The sequence below is a fragment of the Pezoporus wallicus genome, unplaced genomic scaffold (genome assembly GCF_028554395.1).
Source record: "Pezoporus wallicus isolate ANWC-B61680 ecotype Strahan unplaced genomic scaffold, APGP_CSIRO_Pwel_v1 contig_642, whole genome shotgun sequence".
Taxonomy (NCBI): Eukaryota; Metazoa; Chordata; class Aves; order Psittaciformes; family Psittacidae; genus Pezoporus; species Pezoporus wallicus.
The window spans coordinates 1,005,570-1,030,891 of record NW_026637470.1 but is presented as its reverse complement, the minus strand read 5'-3'; the positions used below and the strand labels follow the sequence as shown (position 1 = coordinate 1,030,891).

Sequence of the window (25,322 nt, the reverse complement as noted above, 5' to 3'; positions counted from 1 at the left end):
ATGTTGCATAATATATCCATTGTACTTTTTGTGTAGGTCTGAATTGAATTGTGTATGTGCAGTTGCATAGAACTTGTTCATGATTTTGAATGTAACTTTAGAATCACAGCTAACAGCATACCGAAAACAAGAGAATTTTTGTCAATTTGGTTTTGTCCTGCTGATAGGAAATTTATTTTCTAGGATGAATGAAATAGTAATGGTTTGTAACTTATTTTTCCTGGTAGTTGATGGAACAAGACAGGTGATGCTACTAATGCCTGGTGTCTTGTGTAATCTCTTTACAAACTGCATGAAGTAAGTTCTCTGTATTTGGTTTCTCTTGAACAATCTTGGAGTAGTTGGGTTGTCTTGGACACAGTGGGTTAAAGTTCTCCATAAGCTTGAAGGTCACCTACTTGTGTCCTCTCCCTAATCTGGCTGAATTGGCAGTTACTGATGCAGAATGCTGGTTTCTGACTGTCAGCAAAATCGTTCATGACTTGAGTGTAAATTAGGTATGAGTGTTGGTGAGCAGCAGGCAATTTTTACCTTATTGAGATATTCTCTTTTTTGATAAGGATTCAGGAAAGTACTGTGTGAAAGTGCTTCTTAAATAGTTTTCTTAGATATTTATTAGAATTTTATTTACTTGCTATGATTCTGTGAGAAGGAATGAAAAATACAGCACTTCACTTGAGCTAGAGAAGAGTCATTACATGGACTTCATGCAGTAGGCTGAAGTTTATCAGTGGAAGGTTGTATATTTTATTGTGGTAACAATCTGTGTTTTGAGGTTAACAAATACGGAATCACGTGTAAGAAAGGCACCTTGAGAAATCATCTATTTTAGTGCCTGTGGTGAGGAGCAGGATTGTTTTAACATGATTCCTGATGAATGTCTGTCTAACTAGTTGTTAGTGGCATCCTGTTTTGGAGACTCTTGAACCTGGCAGTCTGTTCTGGTCTTGAGCTGCTCTTAAGATTCAAAAGGATTTTTTCTTTGTAATTCATCTGCTGTGATTCAAGCCTATAGTTTCTCGGCTCATTAACAGTAACTGCTGTTCCTTTTTTCTCTATAGCAACCAATTGCGTAGTTCCTTTTGCCTCATTTTCTCTTAGGCTAAACAATCCCTGTTCATACAGTCTTTCATTATCCACTTTTTCTTGTGTTTATTCTCATTGTTTTTTTTCAGCTTTCTTCAGTTCATTAACAGATTTCTTGAAGCATAGCGCCCAAAGTTGGAACACAGTATTCTGAGTACTTTTAAGCTTTGCTACATGTCTCCAGTGTAAATGGTGGCTGACACTGTGAGCCATTGTCAGCTCTCATTTGAGGATTCTACAGCAGTGGTAAATGACACCACTTCTTGGAACTGCAAAATGCGATTTTCATTTTGATGCATTTTGATCCATTTAAACTTAAAGCAGTAAATAAAGTAGATAGAAAAAGGGTAACGTTGGATTATTAGCTTTCTGTATGTTTATCACTTTTCTGGAACCATTATATCTCTTTGTCTGAAGTATAATGGTGGGCTGAAAATGATTTTTAAAGCTACTTTTAAAACCTCCTTATTTGAAAACTTAGAATAGAAACCAAATGATTCTAAAATGCAGTCCTCATTAATTTTGAAAAGGTAGTGCATGTTAGCTGGGTTTGATTTTTCTCTTATGAATAGTTTATTTTGAATTTCTTCTAGACAAGCATTGTCCAGTAAATTTATTTGGAATATCAGTTTGTTAGTTTTAGTATTTCATCATCCAAAAAGATCAACTGTAAAGTGCAATGTATAGTATCTAACCAATACTTTCAAATAACTAATTTTCAAAATAAATTTAATCTTTTGCCACTCAAAAGTATTCATGTTTTCATTTTATATTACTTATTGTAGAAAACTATTGGAGTGTTCAAACCAAAATCTGAAGAGCCTTATGGACATCTAAATCCAAAATGGACCAAATATTTTCACAAAGTTTGTTGTCCTTGCTGCTTTGGCAGAGGCTGCCTCGTTCCAAATCAGGGATACCTCTCTGAAGCTGGTGCCTATCTTGTGGATGACAAGCTGGGGCTAGGAGTTGTACCTAAAACCAAGGTAAAAGTTAAAATACATAAATTATTAAATGAAAAATAATAGTGGCAGATTTGTCAGTCTCTGGACTGTACTTGTGGTGACATGCTTGTATATCATTATCCCCAATTCATGTATAAACTGTTACAAATCCGAAGGCACAGTTTGTTATAGTGACTGTGATTTTTGGTTTAAAGGATAAGTTTCAGATCTGAATTGAATTTCTTCTTTGGAACCACTTCAGTTTCTATCATTTCCTGACACTTTCATTTCCTTGGCTTTTGGTGAGAAGCAAAATTGCAAAAATTGGCATATAAGGATTCCCATTTTTCTTTTGAGATACATGAAAAAGTGAATATTTGCTACTTTATGTAAACTTTCTGTTGGAAATGCCTCATGCTTCCTTTTTGCTTTTTTGACAGCCAAGCATAAATTTAATTGTAAATTTATAATTGAAATAATAAGGAATTCTGAGCTGTGTTTTTGATTTTCATATTTGAAGGTTGTCTGGCTTGTCAGTGAGACCTTTAATTACAGTGCAATAGATCGCGCAAAGTCCAGAGGAAAAAAATACGCTTTAGAGAAAGTGCCAAAAGTTGCTAAAAAATTTAATCGAATTGGACTACCTCCTAAGGTAAGATGGGAAAAAGTAATTTGTGCATTTGCTGATTCTTACACAAATCTCTCAATTAAAAAAAAAAAAAATTTATAAACTTCAACAGGAGAAGAAAAACCTTGTTGCTTGCTGAAAACTATCTCTGGATAACTGAAGTTTGATAAATATGACTGTTTATATGCAAATCTGTCCACTCATTGTTTCTTCATTTGAACTGCTTTAATAATCTTGCCGCTTTTTGTTTCAGTTTGTAGTCTAGCTTTCTGCTGGAGGAGTAATATGTTAGTGTTGTGCATCTCTCACTGTTTTGGCCTTTTCCTTTTTCTTAACTGTTTAGTTCATTTCGCTCACATTTTCTTTTGTCACATTTTCTCCCCTGTAATTTATCTAGTTACATAATTTTTCCTAAACACTTGTGGGTTTTTTTCCTTTCTATTTGTTTTATTATTTTAGGTATCTTACCTTGCTTTTATCTTGTGTGCAGTACTCCAGTGACGAAAACCCCACATCCTTCTTGGCTAGCAAGCTAAGAAAGCACCAAATACCACCACAGTGGTGTTCTCCTGAACTTAAAAAAGTTACATACAGCTTGGGTAATTCACTGTGTCAGTTCTCAGCAGTTTTGATCCATGTGACATATGTTATGCAAGCTTGTATCAGCATGGCTATTCCACATGCTCTGTGTTTATCCATGTCTCTGCACATGTGCATGTATTTGCATTTTACTTCTCAAATATAAGTCTCCGTTTGGATTTTAATCTTGAGGATCTTCCCTGTTGTCCACACGTACAGAGCTGATGCCATCTGTAGTTTTCTTCCTTGGACTCTTTTGAGAAATGTATTTCAGCCATTTTCATGTGAAAAGCGTTTGTCTTGAAAAAATGGCTAATGCTGCTTTTCTCATCAAGGAAACAGGAACTTTTCATAGGATCATAGAATCGTAAAATCGCACAATAGTTAGGGTTGGAAAGGACCTTAAGATCACCTAGTTCCAACCCCCCTGCCATGGGCGGGGACACCTCACACTAAACCATGTCACCCAAGGCTCTGTCCAGCCTGGCCTTGAACGCCGCTAGGGACGGAGCATGCACAACCTCCCTGGGCAACACATTCCAGTGCCTCACCACCCTTACAGTAAAGAGCTTCTTCCTTATATCCAATCTAAACTTCCTCTATTTAAATTTTAACCCGTTACCCCTTGTTCTGTCACTACAGTCCCTAAGGAAGAGTCCCTACCCACCATCCCTATGGGCCCCCTTCAGATACTGGAAGGCTGCTATAAGGTCTCCATGCAGCCTTCTCTTCTCCAGGCTGAACAGCCCCAACTTTCTCAGCCTGTCTTCATACAGGAAGTGCTCCAGTATACGTTTTTTTTTTTGTTTTTTTTTTTTTGGTGAGTTTCCTATGGGCTGTTGAACCAATGGAAAAAAAAATAGATGAGAAGGCTGCATGGAAACCTCATAGCAGCCTTCCAATATTTGAAGGGCGCCTACAAGCATGCTGGAGAGGGGCTTTTCATCAGGCACTGTAGTGATAAGGTGGAATGGGTTTAAACTTCAACAGGGGAAGTTCAGGTTAGATACAAGGAAGAAGTTCTTTACTGTGAGGGTGGTGAGGCACTGGAATGGGTTGCCCCAAGTGGCAAATGTTCCATCCCTGGCAGTGTTCAAGGCCAGGTTGGACAGAAGAGCCTTGGACAACATGGTCTGGTGTGGGGCATCCTTGTCCATGGCAGGGGGGATGAAACTACATGATCCTAAGGTCCTTTCCAACCCAAACCATTCTGTGATTCTATGTTACTTCTTTTTCTCTGTTTCAAGTATTACTCATAATATTGAGTGTTCACTTATGCTGAGCTGCCGGGCTATGTTTTGTTTCTGGTAAACTCAGTGAATGCTTAAACAAATACTAAAAAAACCAAAACAATCACAACCAAAGATTCCCTCTCCCCCAAAACTAAACAGAAAAAGCCCTCATGATTTGACCCTTCCTTTTTTTATAATTTGGGAATGTAAGAGAAACCACTTAGTAATCTTTTTTTATGTCATATTTCCTGTGTATTTTGAAAGTACATAATAAGTTTTTCTGTTAAGATTAGTTATGTGACCAGGCCAAGTGCATTTTCCAAATACCGTTACTTAATGTTTCAGGTTGGCTCCTTCCAGCTGTTTGTTGAAGGATATAAGGAAGCTGACTACTGGCTCAGGAAGTTTGAAACTGATCCTTTACCTGAGAATACAAGGAAAGAATTTCAGTCACAGTTTGAAAGATTGGTTATTTTGGATTATGTCATCAGAAATACAGGTATTTGTTAATGTCTTGATACTTACCTACTTTAATGAGGCAGAAATGGTAAGCAGTGCTTGCTGCAAGCTGCTGCTGCTGAATGCTTTTAATGTATTTCAGATACTTTTCTCATGATTGAAGGCCAGAATGTTGCATTTAAAACTTAAAAAAAAAATTACTTCAGATTCAAGCATTAAATATTGCAAAATCCAAACAACCCTTTTTGGCTGTTACTTGATATTTTTAAGCAATGGAAGAATTCAAGAACAAATACTTCCCTTAATGCTTTAATGCTGTAAGTAGGCTATTAACTAACTGTTTCCCCTGATTAGGGTAAGGGATGGTGAGGTTTCAGGAACCGTAGGACAAGCCATGACTACCATTCCTTTTATGCTAAGCTGGAGTTGAGAACAGCACAGTTTTGCATCAGTACAAAATAGTTCATATTCATTCTGACTAGGCGTTGAAGTACAACTGTGGTGTGTGAATCTTGGTTCTCCTGCATTCTTGTTTCTTCCACTCAGAAGCTAGGATTTGTCTGTTGCCTATGTAGGTGTTCCAAAGGCAGATTTATATTTGAAATACACTCCTTTGCTGCTTTGTCTGAGGTGGGCATCTTTACTCTTCTTCAGACATATATCGGCCCTAGTTAATTTTTCTTAAATTCACTTATTATAAAGGAATCCAGCTGAAAGTAGGTCACTTAACCTGTGGCTTTTTAGAAACAAACTGAAGTTTCATAAGTACTTAATACTCTCTAGCCACAGCTGTGGTCTGTCAGCTTTATCAAATAGATACCAATGTTTCCAAACAATTAGTGTGTCCTGTGATGTTCTTAAAATTGTAAGGAAAATACTCAAAATGCAGAACATCACTATGTGAATGGTTTTATCTTCATCTACTATATTTAATGATGATAGAACATGAAAAACTTCTGATGGATGTTTAACTAAAGTTAGGGGAGCACCTCAAGATGACCTAGAAATCCATGCAGTCATTTTCTATCTGAAAGACCTTGTCAAAGCCTCCAGTGTCTCAATTTTGTGTAAATGGTGCAGACATTTTCAGCTTCTGAAAAGCTCTTCATTCCCCTCCTTCGCCTGCTCCCAATCTTTGAAGAGTCTGTTTTCTCCATGTAGTTGAACATCACACTGTATATAATTTTGCAGGGCCTCTCTTTTACCCTGTCAGCAGTAAAATAAGCTTTAAAATTAAGTCATCGTGGTACTGCTGCTGATAGTTTTTCCCCCAGGAGAAGTGCAAACTACAGCCAGTCTTTTCTGCATAAAATGGATGAAAATAATTTCTCTTAGCTTACCTGGTATTTTGCTGTATATTCAGCCAGCTGGGGAGATTAAAGCAGTAATAAATACCTAAGAACACTTGGTAGATTTTTGGTCTTTCCAGTTGCCTCATACATTTCAGTAAAGCTAAAAACATATTGTGATGGAGAAAACTCTTTGAACAGTTTTGCCTGACTCTTTTGGTAAATTCTCTGTAAATTTACAATATTAGTCATTGTCTATCACTTTAGATGATGATTTCTTTATAGATGACATGTTGTGACATGCATTTTCCTGTTTAAAGACAGAGGTAACGATAACTGGTTAGTCAGGTATGAAAAACAACATGATGGACTTGATCTGTCAGATAAGGTAAGAAAATTGTACTCTGAAAGTTATATTGCTTAAATTGTTCAGTTTTGTAGCTTGATCTTGCAGGGGGTTAAGTGCATGGCTTTAATTCTGGTGTATGGTCTCAAGAAATATAATTTCAAATTATTCTAGGGGAAGTGAATGGAAAAGGTATTTGGATTAGGTTAGTCTGGATAAAAGAGTGCTAAAAGGTATTTTTATTATTCTGTATTTTTTTCTTTACCAGCTTGAGCTATAGTAATAATGAAACTGCCCACTATTGCTCAAGCACATTTCTTCAGCTGTTTATATGCTCTTCTTGTCTTGTATTTGGGGCAAGGGCTCCTCTTTAATGATGGTAGAGTAAGAATTACACATGCTGGAGTTGATTTGGGTACTCCTTTATATTGTTTAAGTTGACTTTAAGTGTGAAGATAGTATATTATTTAGTGTTTTTAATGTATTTCACTAGTTTCGTAAGCACATAGGTATCACTTGTTTTTGAAATATTCCTTCTATAGGGTAGCCAATGGACTGTAACTAAGGAATCTACTATTAAGATTGCTGCAATTGACAATGGTTTAGCATTTCCTTTTAAGCATCCTGATGAGTGGAGGGCATGTAAGTATTACATTCTTCAGTCATCTTCCTATTGGTAAAGTAACTTCCAAATTAAGTATTTCTTTTTTGCTTAGGTTGTTGTAGTGCAAGGATGGAGTCTGGAAAGTCAGAGCTCAGCTGTATAAAGCTAGCAGAGGACATAAAGGGCAGAAGGGTTAAGTAAGTTAAAAGTGAGAGTGGGACTGAAGAAAAGTGCACCAAAGACTTAAAGGCAAAAGGCGTAAGAAAGAACAAGTTACTGCTTACTTTTTCTCAGTTCTCACCTGTAAGATTTGATCTTTTGGCTCTTGGGTCTCAGAGCTCATAAGCAGAGCCTCTGGGAAGGACAATTACGCAAAGCAAAACAGAAGTTTATAGGAGTAGATAGGGTGCATTGAAAACACAATGGGAGCTGTGTGATGTGAACCTGTTTGCTCAGCACTCAGGAAACACTGTAGTTAATGTGGGAGGTTGTTGATGAGTAGAAAAATGTATCACATGCATCTTCAAGAAGGGCAAGATGTAGAGTACAAGGAATCATAGGGTAGCCAGCCTAACCACAGTCCCCATGAAGACTGTAGAATGAATCCTTCTGGAAGCCGTGTACAAGCACATGAAGAACAAGGAGGTGATTGGGAAATCAGCAAGGACAAACTGCTTAACTGACTAGACAGCTTTTAATGCTGACTTGCTTAGTGGATGAGGCAGTGAATACTGATTTTTTTCCTTGACTTCTGTGAGGCCACCTGTGTAGTCTCTCATAGTGTTGTAGAGAAATGTTGAGAGATGAACTAGACAAACAGGCTGAGCTGAGTGGAAAACTGCCTGGGCTGTCAGGTGCGAAGGGCTGTGAGCCCTGTTAGGAAGTTTCAGTGGGCGGCCTGCTGCAGGTGTTGCTGAGTTCCTGCAACTGATACTGTTTGGTGTCTTTAGCATCTGGTAATAATCTTAACAATATCTCTTGAAAAAGCTGTTTAATAGCAATTATGGGAGAAGTTGAGAGTGTTTTGTCTCAGCATGCTTAGAAGGCATTTTAATGAAAAATAATGTTAAAAAATAGTAGCTACTTTTTTGTTAATTCTTCAATAGGTGTCAGACATCTGAAAGATTTCTATTTGATTGCAGCCATTATTTTATTCCAAAGGAAACTGCATTACTAAACTAGGAGAAGGCCGCTACTGGTGCTTACAGTATTTATATATGTAATTTACCTACTGCTTCAACTAAATATTTGTTATTTAAAATATTATTTTCACCTTTTAGATAAAACGCTCAGTAGCTGTAAAGCTGCTTTTGTAACTGTAGCCACAAGAAGTATATGGGGTAACAATGCTGAGAAAAATGGTGTGTTACTGAGAAATTAGTAGGCAGCAGAGTATTGTGTCAGTGATAAGCACTTGAGAATGTATTTTTGCCTGTTGTTAATCGTTGTGTACTGGTTTTCTGCATTAGATCCCTTTCACTGGGCTTGGCTTTCACAAGCAAAAGTTCCTTTCTCCCAGGAGACCAGAGACCTAGTTCTTCCTCGCATTTCTGATATGAACTTTGTACAGGATCTTTGTGAAGATCTTCATGAACTGTTTAAGGTGAATTGGATGCTTCTTTGAATTAAGCATTACTGCAATAGCTAATACATTTAATGGAACAGTTAGATGAGTTTAACTTCTGTATGTCATGATACTGTTCTCTTTTAGCTTTAACATTGGCAGGGTAGAAAGGGAATATATGATAAAGAGGATTCTGTCACTAATGTGGCTAATTGATAGTAGCTTATTTGAAAACAGAATTACCTTTTAAATACCTAAGTTTCACATGATCAGTTAAAGCTAGTTAACTTTCATAGCGCAGGTCTGTGTAAAAAGCTCAAGTTAACATACCTGTGTGGTATGTATAACTGAAGATAAACTGTAGCAACCTGAGGAAATCATGTATTTAACTTGAAGACCTGCATACCTTTCATAGACTTAATTTTAGATATATAGATATATATAGCATGTGAAATTGGTGCTGAAATCTTGACCCTGTTTAAGTCAAACTTACCTTAAAGATACTGAAACTGTGCTACAATATTGAGATATAAAGAAGTGTCCTTCTCTGAAACATTCTGTAAACAATTCTATTGGATGTTCAAGTGAAATAATCCAAATGATCGGGATGGAAAGAAATGGAAATTTTAAACTTGTAATGAAAATGCAGCTGTAATGTTAAAACTAGATCCTGAAACACACTTGCACTGTTTGGTCTTTGACTCAGTTGTATTCAAAGTGACTTTGGGTTGTCTGTTAAACCCGGTGGAAGTTGATTATTTAATAAATCTGAAGGAGGAAGTATTCTTTTGTCAGTAAAGGTGAGAGAGCAGTGTAACATGATGTGACGGTATTAGGCATACCTATCAGTGTTCTAAAGTAGTATCTACTGATAAAGTATATCTACTGATGTACTTTATGATGTGGAGCATCCTTCATTTCCACATATATAAATTTGCTACAGTAAACAGACCTTCGTGTGTCATACTGTGACTATTTAAAGCATCCAAAATTTATGATATCGGTAAGCATGACTATGCATGCATTAAGTTGCTGAATTTGCATACTGAATATATAGCTAGAAATTAATGGGTCATTTCTTATAATAACTATTTTCTTTATTAAAGACTGATAAAGGATTTGACAAGGCTACTTTTGAAAACCAAATGTCTGTTATGAGGGGGCAGGTAAGACTGCTTTTTTACATTTTCATTTATGTATTTAATTTGCCAGTGCTTGTCAGCTATCTCTTTTAGAGCTACAAAAACTGACTCCCATTGAACTGGAAGACACTTAAAGGTATTTTCATCTGAGAAGACTAAACTTCTTCTTGGAGTTTGTTCACATAATACTTGTATGTTCATAGAAGGTATTTAGAAAATGAAACACTGGAGAAGAGTCATAAACTCGAATAGAAGGTTTGGTGGGTAATTTCATTATGTTATTGACTTTATTTTGGAGAGTTAACTTGATTATTGAAATGCTTCTCACAAGAAACAATATTAGGTAATAAAATTTCTTCATCTTAGCAAGTATCAGAGCCATACTTGGAACCAATCCAGTCGTTTTCAGATTTGAAAGTTGATGATGATTAAACGTTGGTTTGTTGATTTAGGTTGGTTTCTTTGGGTTTTTGTTGGTTTTTTTTCCTCACAGTGAAGCAAGGGAGGAGAAGGGTTTCATCATCTTCTTTGCTGTCTTAAAATTTAAGACTGGTGTGAGATAATGGAAAGCAAGCTTTAGCTAAGAACAAGTTATTTAGCTCATTATAGGCATAAAATAGTGATTTATGAACATGCAAGGGAATTGGGCTAGATAAATTAATAGTCCCATTTGCACTGATCTTATTGAAACTGATTTCTGTGTTCATAAATTCAAGATGGATAGTTTAAACCCCAGTATTCACACTTCTTAGAGCAGCTTAATCATACCTTTTGTCTGTAGAGTTTTGTGTGTCAGTAGTACCTTGCACAAGATTGCAGCTCTGCTTAGTCAAAGCATAATCCCAGTTAACACTAGGTGTGGTGGCTAAAAGCCAACAATCCTTACTTGAATTAAATTATAGGAATTATTTCTGAAAACATTTCTGAGAAGTATGTGCAGTCACTGGAAGATCAATTCTTAAGGATTCATCCATCTTAATCTGTGTTAAATAGCTTTTTTGTGATGAGACAATTGGCTACAGGGAATCTGTTAGTTAATGAGAAGTTTAAGGAAAAACTCATCTATGTAACAGAGAGATCTAGCTAAAGTTGTCTAAATAGATTTCCTATTATAAAGGCTGCAACTGGATGTTTTCTTCACACCCTTTCCCTGAAGTGAATTTCAGCAGAAAATTTATTTTAAATGTTTCTGTAGCTGAATGAGAATGGTTTCACTGTGGGAGATGTCAGGTTTTCAGGCATGGGTTTAGGGAAGAAATAAGGATGATGAGTTATTCTTGGATGTGACTGGAAATACATCCGCAAATTGTGCGTTTTAGCACTGATTTTAGACTTGCTTTTGGTGTAAAGCCAAAGCACGTTACAAGGGCATTATAGAAGAATTAAGATGAATTTGCAGGGTAGCCAAAACATCTGTACATGCATCCTTAAAAATAAAAACTTGATTTGAAAATTAAGAACCTAGTGGATAGAGGCTGAAGAGAAATGCATCTTCCATGTTAGGGGTGAGATCTTTAAGATACCAAAAGTAGTTTGCATATTTTTGTGAAGTGTGTGTGTGTGTGTGTGTGTGTGTGTGTGTGTGTGTGAAATACTGGAAAGGGTTTCAAACCCAAGATAAGCTGTTCTCTCAAGAATATGGAGACTAAGAAGCCAGGTAATGCAGATCTACAAGGGGGATTGCCTTAGAACTTAGAAAATGTAAATGTCCAGTGGAATTGCTGGAAGAGCTGAATTGCAGTAAGCCATGCAAAAGACTATCAGGGTTCTTCAGCCATGGAAGTGCAGAATGAGCAGGGGATCAGTAAGTTCACAAGGAAGAAAGGGGCATTGTGCAGGGAAAAAATACAGTACTAAGGGTAATTGAAGTGTGTCACCAAAACTAAATTCATAGAATGGTAGAATGGTTTGGGTTGGAAGGCATTTCCAGTCTGCATCTGTATGGGCAGAGATTGCTCAAAGCCCCATCCAACCCTGGCTTGGACACTGCCAGGGATGGGGCATCCACAACTTCTCTGGGCAACCTGTTCCAGTGTCTTACCACCCTTGCAATATAGAATGTCTTTCTCATATCCAGTCTAAATCTTCCCACTTTTGGCTTAATTCCTTTGCCCTCGTCCTGTTGCTACATGCCCTTGTCAAAAGTCCCTCTCCAGATTTCCTGTAGGCCCCCTTTAGGCACTGGAGGCTGCTCTAAGGTCTCCCCAGAGGTTTCTCTTCTCCAGGCTGAACAAGCCCAGCACTCAGCTGGTCTTCATATGACTGGTGCTCCAGCCCTCTTGAGCATCTTCATGGCCCTCCTTTGGACTCACTCCAACAGGGTCCACATCCCTGTTGTGTTGGGGGCTTCAGAGCTGGACACACTAGTTAATGTGGGGGTCTCATGAGAGCAAAGCAGAGGGGGAGAATCACCTCCCCCTACCTGCTGGTCACACTTGTTTACATGCAGTCAGGTTTGAATTGTTGGAAATGTAATACTTTTGTGTAGGGAATTGCTGGAAACTGGATTGCTGCAAATTGAACACTTGCCTCAGTTTTCAGCAGGTTAACATTGAATGTGGAGTAAATGACTGGGGCAGTTCCTGAGCACTGAGGTTTTGGAAGGAGATAACATACTTCTGGGAGCTAAGGTCTTGGCACTGTATCTGGTGTGGGTTAATGATATTGCTTTGTATCTTCTGATATGAAAATAACTTGTAGCTACAACTCCTGGTAGATCCTATGTTAAATACATGTTGATTGCTTTCTTGTAGTTTGTTTGTTTTTTTTTTTTAATTAAGTTTGCAGCGCTCGTAAGAGATGTGCTAAATTGAAAATGCTCTCAGATTTTTATCTCTTAACATTTTCCAACATTTCAGAGAACATTGCATGAAATAGTCAAGAAAAGACCAGAAGGGTGGTCAGCGGTGGGATGTTATGTTACCAAATGAATAAAGTATTTCTACTTGCAATAGAGTATGCTTAAAAAATAATTTATTTGACATCACATCTGTAGGGACAGAATTTATTTCAGTGATATCTAAAATTTATAAACCCATTAACCACAGTTTTATTTGTATGCTTTTGCGCTTTTAGATATTAAATCTTACTCAGGCGTTAAAAGATGAAAAGAGTCCCATTCAGCTTGTTCAGATGCCACGTGTGATTGTGGAGCGAAGTAGCACTGGAGGTCAGGGCCGAATTGTTCAGCTGAGTAATGCATTCACGCAGACCTTTCATAGCAGGAAGCCTTTCTTTTCCTCCTGGTAGCAACAAAAGTACATGGGAAGAGTAAGTTTCTCGAGTTCAGAAAGCTACTTCTGTGTAAAAGCTCTGCAATAATATACTTCTGCTGTACAACAAGAGCTCTGACTGCCACCACCTCAAAACTTAAATTCTGAAGACTTAAGAAATGTATTTTGAATGTAATAAAAGTTTACAATTTTAGTGTCAAAATTTTGTGAATTCTTATGTCGGGGATGAGAAGAACTTGTCCATACTGTATTTTTATAGGCTAAATTAATGTATTCTGAATAAGGGAAGATACACAGTTTGCGTATGCTGAGAAACTACTTTTGAATACAACAGGAATTTTTTTTGTTTCATATAAATGTGAGAACCTGTACACTATTGACTTCTTTTATATGGTCTTTAAAAATTGCAGAATGTTATCTTTGATTGTGCAAATGCTTTTCCCTGGAATTTCTTGCTGGTATTTTAAGCTGTTAGATTTTTGTAGGCTAGTTACTTGAGAAGTCATGCACTTTAAATAAAAAAGGGAGGGAGGGAGAGGAGGGGGGGAAATGCTTCAAGTAGGTTTTTTGCACACTGGGACCAAAAATAGCTAAACAGTTGCATTACAGTGAAGTTCAAACTGAGTGAAGTACTCACAGCTCCTAGTGACAGAATAAACTGAATGTACGTTTCAGAGGTTGAAATTTCACGTGTAGCTTTTAGAACTAGTGTATTTAAGCACATTAGGGAAAACTGTGATATTTCTTTATAGATCCCTCACAGCGAAGGAATTGCAGCATGTTGTTGCAGGTTTGCTTTGCCATATGCCTATAACTGTGTTCATCAGTAGTCACCAAAGTGGTTCTGCACTATGAATGATGGGAGCACTGATGTGTTCAGCACGAAGCCAGTCTGCCTTCTAGATTTATATGTAAACACACAGTTGTTTTTGTTTTTTACTGGAAAAAAAAAAGGACAAAAACTGTGATACAGAGAGCACAGAAACTTCTTACCGTGCCCTTAGCAGTGTCATGTGCTTTTGCCATTTGCTTTTATGCATAAGTTACATGATTTAGGACTTGATTGTCATGTTTCAAGATTTGTGGCTTATGTAAAATGGAAAATATTTTTATTTTAGTAATTTTCTGGACAGTTAAGACCAGGAAAAGGAAAAAAAAAAATGCTTTTATGGAAGCTTCAGTATTTCAGTCATTGCTGTATTTTGTAATTCTAAGCAATACTGTGGACAAAAATAATAAAATGCTTGTATTTTATGTAATTTTGAGTGGATTTAAATGTTAATGTAGCTTGTCAGCACTTCGCATGCCTAACTAAAATGTTTAAGTCTTAACGGTAAAGTTCACTGTATGGTGGAGTTAAAATTGAGTTGAAATGATCACCGTTATAAACATTCCATGAATGTTTTTATCCAAACAATTTATTTAAAAAAAATTAAGATGGTGTTTATGTACCAGACATACCCACTGAAGAAAACAAATGTCACGGTCTAAACCGCACAGGGTTCGGGCTCGGCTGTCGGTGGTGGTCTATCGATAGACCCTGTTTCGGAGTTCCACGCGAAGGAGCGTGTTCTCCCTCGGCGCTGGGGCCGCCGCGCCGCTGGGGGGAGCCGCAGCTTTGGCTGCCCTGTCCTCCCTTAGCTTGTCGGGTGGCGGGGGCTGTCGGGAAGCAGGCGGTGCCATGGCGGGTGGCGGCGCAGGCGGCCGGGAGGGCGGGCGCGGGGTGGATGTCTGCGGTTTGGCCCTGCTCGGGCTGGTGCCCGGCGCGCCCCTCTGCCCGCACGGTGAGCGGCAGGGGGGGTCTCTGACAAGCCGGGATTGGGGTGGCCGCGGTTTCCGTGGAGGGGGGGGTGGGGTGGGGTGTGACACTTCCCACAGCGTCTCTGTTCGTTCCCAGCCCCTTTCCCGGCCCCCGCCAGGAGTTGTGTTAACGTGTTCTGGAAGCTTGACACTTGCACGCGTCTCTTGGTGTCCCGTGTGTCATGTATGGTGATGTTTGTCCTTCAGGTCCTGCTCTTCTATTTGTAAAGACCAACCAAGGAGGAGAGGAAGGAAGAAGGTTTTATGCTTGTTCAGCCTGTAGGGATAGAAAAGATTGTAACTTTTTCCAGTGGGAGGATGAGAAGGTAAGAGGGCGCTCTTTAGGACTATGGTAAATATTGGGGATAATCTTTCTATTTAAAAGAAAGTTAAAATAATTTGTGAGTAAATCCGGCATTTGTTACTGTATTGCCAAAACACTTGTGTATTCAAGTTACGATGTTTGTAAATGCCATGCAATGTTGAACAAAATAGGGTAGTTCTGATCTCAAGATGTCCTCATCTTCCACAATTAAGACAGGAAATCTGGTGGATACAGGCAAACAATGGGATATGTAAAACAGATGGTGGGGATTAGCATGATGCTCAGTAGAACATCTGCAGCAATTTGTCTACAAAACTTTGGGCAGATAATTGTAGGGTGACAAAACAGGGATTGATATGTATTCACGGAGAGCTTGCTGTGGTTTTTGTCCGCTGCATTTTATGTTGCTTTTTCTGTTTCGTAAATGTTTCTTGTGTTGCTGTCATTGTCCTCAGCGGCTTGTCAGGCTGGAGTTTAATTGTGTTCATTAGCAGCTCATTGCTGTGCTGATTGCTACTGAAAAGTTATATAAAGAGAAAATAAGGTAGTTAATCACTTGCTTGTGTAGATTTAAATGGTATTTTGAATGTCACTGGTATAATGGTGGTTTTTTTTCTATTGAATTTTCCTGTCCTCCCCCATTAAAGAACTCAGTTCCTTAAGTTTTGTGTAGATGTCTTGAAACACTGTGAAACTATATGTTTTGTGGGAACAAAGTAGAAGACTCAGAGAAGAGCTGTTATGCCTTTAAAATAATCACACATGAAAGACTTGGGCAACGTTTCTGCTGTCATCAGTTGTTCAGGATCAGATCATAGTTCTTCATAGAGAGTGCAACTGCTGTCACGCATTAATGAAGAGTATACCTCTTTCTGTCTTCATCATAACCAAGTTTTGAGTTTTCCCCCTGAGTATCACATGTGGTAGAAGAATGAAATGTTTCTATTTTTTTACGGTTTAAATTCACAAGGAGAGACTTGTAGTGTTTTGCAGCATTCCTCTGTTCTGCAGTCATGCTTGTTCTTTTGCAACAACCCAAACAATGTGATAATTTGCTATGCAGAGTAACTAAAGCATGAGACCTTTGATGCACCCTTTTTGTTTAATAACTGAGATTTAATACAGAACAATATCTGTTGGATTTGTAACGTTTTATAAATTTTACAGGTGTCAGAAACTAGGCTCGCAGCACGTGAAGTATACAATAGAAATCACCAGCCTTCTTTTACACACAGACAGAATGTGGAAAGGTATTGTTAATGGCTATTTTCTTCAGTAAAAATCAAGTAATACAGCTTTAAGTACTTTGAATGCAGAGATAGTATTTCAGGAATCTTTAAAATATGAAAACATGCCAGAGGGATTTTGAAAAATAAGAATTAGTTGACTTGCAAGAGGGAAATAGCATGAAATCTGTAATTAGAGCATGGTATTTTCAACCCAGGAACTGTATCTATCTTTTTTTTATATGTACTTCTTCTTACATTAGTGCTCATAATGTGCTAACAACAGGTCAGTAGCAACTTCAGTTCAAAAAATTATTCCTGACTTTAGGGTGCAAAAGTAACAGGCTTAACATTGTGAAAAGAAGCAAAGGTGATAGTGTGATAAATGACATCCTAGTTCTGTGCATAAACATACCGGACTGCTTGCTGGTAGTTGATACGGAGTCTTCACTTTCTAATCCAGTTATTTTGTGGGCACTCTCAATATGTTTGGCTCGTATATTATAAGCTTTTTAAAGTGTCCTTTGAACATCTTTTCATAAATACAACTTCATTCATATGTAGGTAGTGGAGTTTTTTGCAAGAGCGGTTTATGCTACATTGCCTCTTTAAACGTCTGAACTAAAAAAAAATGAACCCTCCTTCATAGCCCCATTCATGTTTGTTGCCTATCGTCTTAAAGGTACAAGGATTTTGTTCTGTTGCCGTTATCAAAGAGGAGGTTTTGCCAGGAATGCCAGCAATTGCTACTGCCAGCTGAATGGGAAAAACACTCGGCTCACCAGTTCCTGTGTGATATCTCCACTGCCCAGTTAAAAAGCCCCAGTCAACTTCTGTATCCTCTCGAGAATAAAAAAACAAATGCACAGTACTTATTTGCAGACAGAAGTTGTCAGTTCCTACTGGATCTTATTACTGATTTAGGATTCAGACGAGTGCTCTCTGTTGGAACACCCAGGTACGTCAGTGAGAATTGTTACACTTTCAAATAATATATTTCCCTGGAAGCCATGCAGGTTATTAAGATTTAAATCATCAAGGATTGTGCCATCGTAAGAGGTTCTCTGTGCTTAAATTGGTTGGAATTATCTAAGCATCTAGTGGGATCTTGCTTTGAGCTTATAAGATACAGAAGACTATAGCTGCTCTGCAAATAACACACACACTTTAAATGTTCTGTGTTGTTTCTTACAGAAGTGACAGTGAATTTGTTTGCTTATGTTTGGGGTTTTTGTTTGTTTGTTCATGGTGATCCTGTAGGCTTCACTGACTTTTCATCTTTTAAGACTAATTTTTCTAACTTTGAATATTAGCCACACAGAATCATCCAGATTCAGATTACTCCATTTTCTCTTATCTGTTTGGTTTTAGGTTTAGTAAAATACCAGGCATTCTTGTCTTGTCTTGCAAGATAATTTTTGAAGCCACTGATTATGTGTTAAATTTCTTTGCTCCAATTGTACTTCAGGCTTCATGAAATGATCCAGTCAAAAGCATCACGAGAAGATTTCAGGGTTAGAAGCCTTCTGCTAGATATTGATTTCAGGTAGGTTTTGACAAATGTCTGTCTGTCTGAAGAGTATGTGCGAGGCTTGTGTTCCTACTGCTTTAAAGATAAATTGGTGCTTAGTTTCCCTTTCCTGTCTCTGCATGTCTGTTCTTAACACACATACACAAGTAACATCCAGTTTATGAGAAAAGTAATAATACATAATAATTCCTAGTATTGGTATGTGTTGTCAGTAATCATAGCCCAGTTGTTTTTCTTAAGGTCTTGTTTTCAATGTAAATGTCCGTAAGTGCAGACAAGAAGTTGGTTATATTTTCCTACTGCCCTTAAAACTTATTTTACAGGTATTCACAGTTTTACACAGAGGATGAATTCTGCCACTACAACATGTTTAATCATTATTTTTTTGGTGGAGAGGTAAGGCCAAGTATTTCTTGAGTGCTTTGTAAACAAGTACATGTTGTTGATACAGAATTTTGTAATAAGGTCATGGCTAGACTAAAGGAAAACGTCTGTCGTGAGATAAAAATGGTCAACAGTACTGGAAATGAAAGAATAACAGTGCCTCTTCAGTAATTCTTTCTGACTTGATGCAAAGATAAAGTTGCCTGTTGAATTTATGCTAACTAATGTTACTTACACATTATAACTGCTGCTTTTATTAAAATGACAGTTTGGTGTGAGTTGTTGTATTCATTAGCACTGTTCTTCTGTTGCTACAACAGCCCTTATAAGCCCAGTGGGTGCCATAAGTCTTGTTCACTGGTAATTGAGGTGGGAGGAAAAAGGAGGTTTTTCTGCTTTATTCAAGGCAAGCAGTGTCAAAAGGTTAACCTTGTTGTCATAAAATGAAATTGGATTAGTATAATGGTTAAAGAAAATGCTGTGCTTCTTGATGCTTTTTGAATGTTACATTATGTGCTTAATTTTGACTTTATTAAAAAACCTGCAGTTGTAGTAGGACATTTATTGTAGCTTTGTACAGTCACAGTGTAATTCAGTTCCAAACGTTAGTTTCAAACATTTATCCCTATAGTATAGTCATTCACTCTTAGTTCTTTTTCTGCCATTATTAGTAAGCCACTACTGATTTGCATAAACTGATTTATTGCAATACTTTTCATACTACGTAGATAATTTTAAGATCTTTTCCATTCCAGAAGCTAATTTTGAATGGGATCTTGAAAAATGATCACCTAGGTTTAAATGCGAATTTGGTCTAAAAGCCTTACTTTTGAGGTTTTTAATCTGTCACTGTACTCAAGTTTTGTGCTTTTCAATTAAAGGAAAAAAATCTGTTCCTCTGCATTGTAAACACTGTGCTGTTCTTTTCAAGGTGTGAAAAAGTGACACCTCTAATGACACCTTATTGCCGTGTATTCAGGGACTGAATGCAGCACTCTTGAATGCATATTGATGTTAGAAATCTGTGTTTGGAATGCAATAGAATCTAAGTAACAGATGAGAGAAGATCTGTTTCACACTGTGAAATGGCAGGGAAGACATAGCTTTTTACATTTACTTTCATAATAGAGTCCAGGCTGGATTGCTAAAATTTGAACAGTTTTCATAAGCAGTATGGATTGAATTGGTTTTCAGTGGACTGAATTGTTCCCATTTCTTTGAAAATGCTTTACCAAATAAAACAACTTAAAAGGTACAAATAAAATGTATTTTAAGCCTGAAAGTTGCTTTTTTGCTATAACATCTTTTTTCCCAGTTAAATTTAATACCCTTAGGAGGAAGACTACCTTAAGAAGCTTGAATTGCATCTGCCCGTGGTACATTAGCTGAACAGGGCACTTGTTTTCAGATTTCCAAGTATAGTTTTTTGTTTGGGTTGTTTCTTTTTTTCATTACTACCCAAGAGGAAATAACTTTTGTCTTTAAAGTTGACCTTTCTAAAATAATCATTTTATTGCTAAAGACAGTACTGTTGCAGTTCTTGAATGTATATTTCTGGAAATTAACCTCTGTTTCTTACAGGCTGCATGTGAAACTTGTAGGAAATTCTTGTATCAAGACAATGGTGAAAGAGTCATTATGGTGACTGATCCCCCATTTGGAGGGTTAGTGGAAGCACTGGCTTCTAGTTTTAAAAAACTAATGGCAATGTGGAAGGAGACAGAAAAAGGAGGTAGGTATTGCAGCCAGATAAGTGGGTTGAGATGTAACATCACTGGAAGAAAAAGTACCTATTTAAAAGTCTCTGATTCTTGCTGCTCAGATGAATGTGAACACACTCATGTTATAGTTTCTAAAGATAAACTACTATAGATCTAACTTACTCTCCTGATACTTACAGTTTAATAATACCTAATTCTTTTAAGTCTGTCTTAAAAACCAACAGGTTTTTTATAAATCTTCTTAGCAATTAAAATGGACTTTAAAGGTAGAGAAGAAGCTGCTATCAAACCAATACTATTTCTTACCAACCTAGGGGGGTTGGAATTAGTGAAGTGGAGCTTACAGCTCCACATACATAAGACATGCCAAAACTATCTGTGGCCTGAAAGAGCTAGTTCTTATGCCCAGCATGACATAGATGTATTCAGAATGCTTTTTTCATGTATACTCAGAATATACATGAAGCATTTTTCATGCTTCGTGTACCTCGTTTTTCTTTAATGTACATCTAAGTCTTTTCGTTACTAGGTCATAACAACCAAGAGATGCCCATGTTCTGGATATTTCCATACTTCTTTGAGTCTCGTATTCTGGAGTTCTTCCCAAGCTTTAGTATGATGGATTACCAGGTATGACTGAACCCAGTGAATCTGCCAAATTTCAGACGTGTGCATTGTGAACAGGAGATGAAAGCAGATACAGTGGTAGCACTTGTCTGGAGGTGGGCCACCTTCTTGGACTTTAGTTTTGACAGCGTTGGAGGCACTGCTGCAAACCCTGTGGTTCTCATCATGTGAAGTCCAGATTCTGTATTTCTATTAGTCATACTTTTGATAATTTTTGTTTCCCTCCTACAGTTTATTAGGTACCTTCAACTTACCTGTCATCTGTGGATTAACTCATTTCTTCTGCAGTGTTTTCAGTGTGACAGAATTTGCACTAATTTTGACAGGTGCATATTTCAGAAGTGAGTGGTAGCTTGGAGAAGAGTGTGTCATTTTTCCCAGCTGTTGAAATATCAGTAGCTTAGTGGTTAATGCCCATCCCTGGTAAAAAAAGATTGAAAATTAAATAAATAATAAATAAATAAGGTCTGTCATCTCCAAAACTGCCAGGACCAAAGTAGAATCACAACAATGGAGGTTTTTGGAATTACATAATAAATCAAGCTGTCGGTGATAAAGCCGTAATCTGGCATCAGCTTCTCCAGTATTGTATCCGTTAGTTATGTCAGTGTGCACATCGGTGACTTCTGAGAGCTCAGCCATGGGTATTCGTGACGTTAGAGTTTTGTTTTCTCATATAACAACTCTATGTAAAATCTGACATGGTGTTCCGAACAACATATTTGTATCTTGTAGAATGGAAATTTGTGGAAAAAAAATGGAAACTCCTGCTAGGCTAGACTCCACATTCCTGCCTCATGTTAAGAGATGAGAATTTTTGTGCTGGAAAAAGCAGTGCTGATCGAATTTGCAACTTTATTATTATTCTGAGATCCGGTAAAATGCAGGTCAGCTGGTATTGCCAGAGTGACCAAATTGTGTAGTTCCATGTTCTTAAATGGGCTGCTCTTTTGTAGAACATCTGCAACGTTATCTTAGATACTCCATGCAAAAGAGCAAAAAGGTAGACTAGGATTATTGTAGTACTGGGAACTTAATTTCTTGAATCTAGCCTGATGCTGTGTTTGCACAAATTTAAAAGTAAATGAGACAAAATACTTGTAATCTAATTTGGGGTTAGAGTATTTTGTATAAAAATGAAAATTTCATAAGGCACATATAAAGATAATAAATATGTAAATAGTTCTGCCTGTGCTTAGTATTCACTTTAAGACTCTGTGGTTTTCTATTTCTAGGTAGACTATGATAATCATGCACTTTATAAACATGGCAAGACAGGTCGTAGACAGTCTCCTGTCCGTATCTTCACAAACCTCACCCCAAGTATGATTGTACTTCCTGTGGAAGAGGGTTATAGGTAAGATGTATTAACACTCAAGGGACGTGGTACTGTTCAGTATTTTCTTGCCTGACTTTTGGATGTCAGGCTGAAGAGCACATTTCTGTCACTCATTTTTAAGGTTCCGTGTTCTGTAAACAGCATGTAAGAGAGCTGGGAACCTAAAAGGAAGTTTATATTTTCAAGTGTGGAATGATGAGATTCCTCAGCTTGTCTGTAGGAAATTATGTGTACACCTACGAGAGGTATTAGAGCCGTGCCTGATTATCATCTTGGTTGAGACAGTAGTTAATAAAATGAGCATTTAGAGAAGCATCAAGGACAAAGGAATAGATTTGGTTTGATTTACTGCTAATAGTGTGGCTAATGTGGATTCAAACACCTGAATTTTATTATTTGGATGTACTGTGTTTAAATGGCTGAAGTGATGATTTTATGCATCAAAAACATCATCTTTAATTTAGCAGAATGATTATGCAGTCTTTATATTTATTGTTGAGCTTGTATAAAATTAATTTATATTGCTTTGTGAGCAAATAGTGGACTAGTACATTTAAATTTTTTTTCAGGTTTTGCGCTGTATGTCAGCGCTATGTTAGTTCTGGTAACCAGCACTGTGAGATATGCAATTCATGTACATCAAAGGTAGGTATTTTGACTTCTTTCTGTGTAGCAGTTTTAGCAGTAGTCATACAGTAACTTCTGTTATATTTGCTCTGGTAAAAACTTATTCTGATTCTGACTTCCTTGGGAAACCCCAAACAGTTCAGTTTCCTAGGCTTTCTGACTTCACAGGACATCATTCATAGTCCACTGGGAATTAATTTCTCTTTCCCCAGTTCCTTTGTGTTGGAAAAAGGACAGGAAAAGTTTGGGACTTACACCATACCTTATTCATCAGTGGTCTGTTGACACATACATTTCTTATGTTTCGGAAGTTGTAGAACTTGTTAATTTCAAAATGCTGCAGTTGTCACAGATTCTCAGGACTGTTGTTTCCAAGTTACAGTCCTTCCTGCGGAGGACCTGTTTCTGTAAATAATGGGGATCATATGTCAGTAGTTCAGTTTTAAGCTACAGTCGGGGCGGGGGGGGGGTGGTGGTGGTGGGGGTGTTAAACATGAAACAAAGAAATAAACACTGTATTCATCTTTTGTAGGATGGTAGACGATGGAAACATTGTGTTCTTTGCAAAAAATGTGTAAAACCCTGTAAGTATAGAAAAACACTTTTCTAAATAAAAGTACACTTCTTGTTTAAGCTATAGACCAAAGAAACTGAGATTGCAAACCAGAAAATACTCTGTAAAAGAAATCAAATGTAATTTCTCAGAAGACACAAAGTAAAGGAAAAATCTCAATTTCACACGAGTTGCCACTCAGTAACTAAGGTACACTTGTACCACGTGGGAATGTGATAAATATTTTTTGTCAAGCCGTACTAAATCCCATTCATACTTGTTATAGGAAAACTTAAATATTTTGATTTTTTTTTTTTGTTTCCTGATGTTGTTAACTTTTCCTTTAGAATTTCATAAACAAATAGGCAACTATTAAAAAGTTTGAGAGGGCATGATCAAATTACATACAGTTGTATTTATAGCTGTGTTTAAGTAGCTGAAGCAATCATTTTTGTTACTGGTACAGAAATTGCAACATATAAGTCCATTTTAACATCTGGATTTTTTTTTTTCATTTAAAATTGCATACAGGATAATAGTTCTAATGGCAAAATAATTCAGTTATATTGGAATAGTCATACAGTGTATTTGTCTACCTGGCTGCCTTACAAAATGTAATAAGGGACCAGAAACTGACTGCATCCATCTCTGTAAAACTAAAACAGAATTAAAAACCTGGCAATATAGCCTATATCTAAAGCTTAGTTTCAGAATGATCATTCTAAAAATCATGTTACTTTACTTTGCAGCTTGGTTTCACTGCAACAGTTGCAACTGCTGTGCTCTTCAAAACCACACTTGTGAGAAGACTGATGCTGGTTGTTTTGTTTGTGGCAAGGCAGGTCACAAACGCAGTACCTGTCCTAGTCTTTTCCACACCAGAAGAGCTTGTCAGTAAGTGTGGTACTGCATTAATATAATAAAAGATAGCATTCAAATGAGATTAGATCCTGTTTCATACAAATGATCTAGAAAGAGATGACTTTTGCCTTTGGGTGCTGGTGACAGCTTTCACCATTGCCCATTTGCTGTATCTCTGGGGTGTATATACTGAAAGGATGATAAAAAAGGCGAGTCACTTACTGTGTCTCCCAATTCCTTAACCGTGGCTTTTCTTCCAAAGCTGATGTATACAGATCCCAAATTTGGTGTATGGTGCATGGGATAGCTCTGTCAAGAAGATTCAAAATTACTGAAACACTTTTATCCCCTTCATTAGATTCCTCATGAAAGGGCAGAGAAAAGAGTCACTACTATGCTCTTTTCATTGCTTCCTGTTCTTTTGCTTTGTTATGGCATCTTTTGGGGGTATTTTTTGTGATATTTCAGGTGCTCTCGTTGTACAGTCTAAATCCCCACCATATAAAATCTGTATTAATGAGGGTCACATTAAATGCTTTTATTCTGCCGTGATTGTGCCTCTGTAACAAACACAAGCACACAGTTGTATGTATCAAAGGACCAAAAAAATAGTGTGTGATGGTCTTCAGATGGAACTAACTCAAAAGGGGAAAGGGAAACTCAGAAGCTGAAAACAATCCACTTGCTACTTAGATTTAGGTCCTGTATTTTTTGCAGGTGTCTTTATAAAGTTAAGCTCTCTGTACTTTTTTCTAAGCCTTTCTGTTATATATCTGTGCATTATATATTGAGTATGAAAGTCTGTATGTGCTTTTTTGTATTGGTGAGTGTCATTTCTTACTGTTTTCATATTGGCTTAAAGGTAAAACGCTGAATAAATATGTAAGTGAAAAATGGCAGTAAAATGGACAGTTTTAGGAGGATTAGATGTCATAACATTGTAAGATGTAATGTTCCTTGTACTTTCTGTGAGTCTGTGAGCTTCTCGGGTCATACACGTCCATGGACAGATTATTTAAAATGCTAGCAAATGTAGAGGTACGTTCTACATTTTAATCTATATGTTCCTTTTTTGCTTTACAGAGCTGACAAAAAAGCAAAGGCAGAGAACTCTGAAGAGGGTAAATATGCTGTGAAGCATGCCATATTCTCCAGGAAAAAAAGTAAAAAAAAAAAACAAACAACAAAACAAAAACCCCAAAAGCCTGACTTTGCTTGCTGA

At 37.3% G+C, this 25,322-nt stretch overlaps 2 protein-coding genes across 3 annotated transcripts in view; both read left to right on the top strand.

Moving 5' to 3' along the window:
* PI4K2B (phosphatidylinositol 4-kinase type 2 beta) overlaps window positions 1–15,231 on the top strand; it is a 23,148-nt gene extending 7,917 nt beyond the window's left edge. Inside the window, exons 3-11 of one of the 2 annotated variants that reach the window (XM_057405613.1) lie at window positions 1,872–2,072; window positions 2,551–2,682; window positions 4,815–4,968; window positions 6,538–6,605; window positions 7,106–7,205; window positions 8,637–8,770; window positions 9,838–9,897; window positions 12,949–13,143; window positions 15,114–15,231. In XM_057405613.1, the coding sequence (XP_057261596.1) occupies window positions 1,872–2,072; window positions 2,551–2,682; window positions 4,815–4,968; window positions 6,538–6,605; window positions 7,106–7,205; window positions 8,637–8,770; window positions 9,838–9,897; window positions 12,949–13,122 (1,023 nt within the window). In that variant the 3' untranslated portion in view covers window positions 13,123–13,143; window positions 15,114–15,231. Of the gene's footprint in view, window positions 1–1,871; window positions 2,073–2,550; window positions 2,683–4,814; window positions 4,969–6,537; window positions 6,606–7,105; window positions 7,206–8,636; window positions 8,771–9,837; window positions 9,898–12,948; window positions 13,309–15,113 lie in introns of those variants that run through there. The other variant, XM_057405612.1, reaches the window with a different exon arrangement.
* ZCCHC4 (zinc finger CCHC-type containing 4) lies at window positions 14,788–25,322 on the top strand. Its single transcript, XM_057405651.1, has 13 exons — window positions 14,788–14,890; window positions 15,114–15,232; window positions 16,399–16,481; window positions 17,140–17,415; window positions 17,926–18,003; window positions 18,312–18,384; window positions 19,954–20,104; window positions 20,623–20,723; window positions 21,956–22,077; window positions 22,629–22,704; window positions 23,219–23,270; window positions 23,989–24,133; window positions 25,184–25,322. Exons 1-13 carry the CDS (start codon window positions 14,788–14,790, stop codon window positions 25,320–25,322), a joined length of 1,518 nt encoding a protein of 505 aa, XP_057261634.1.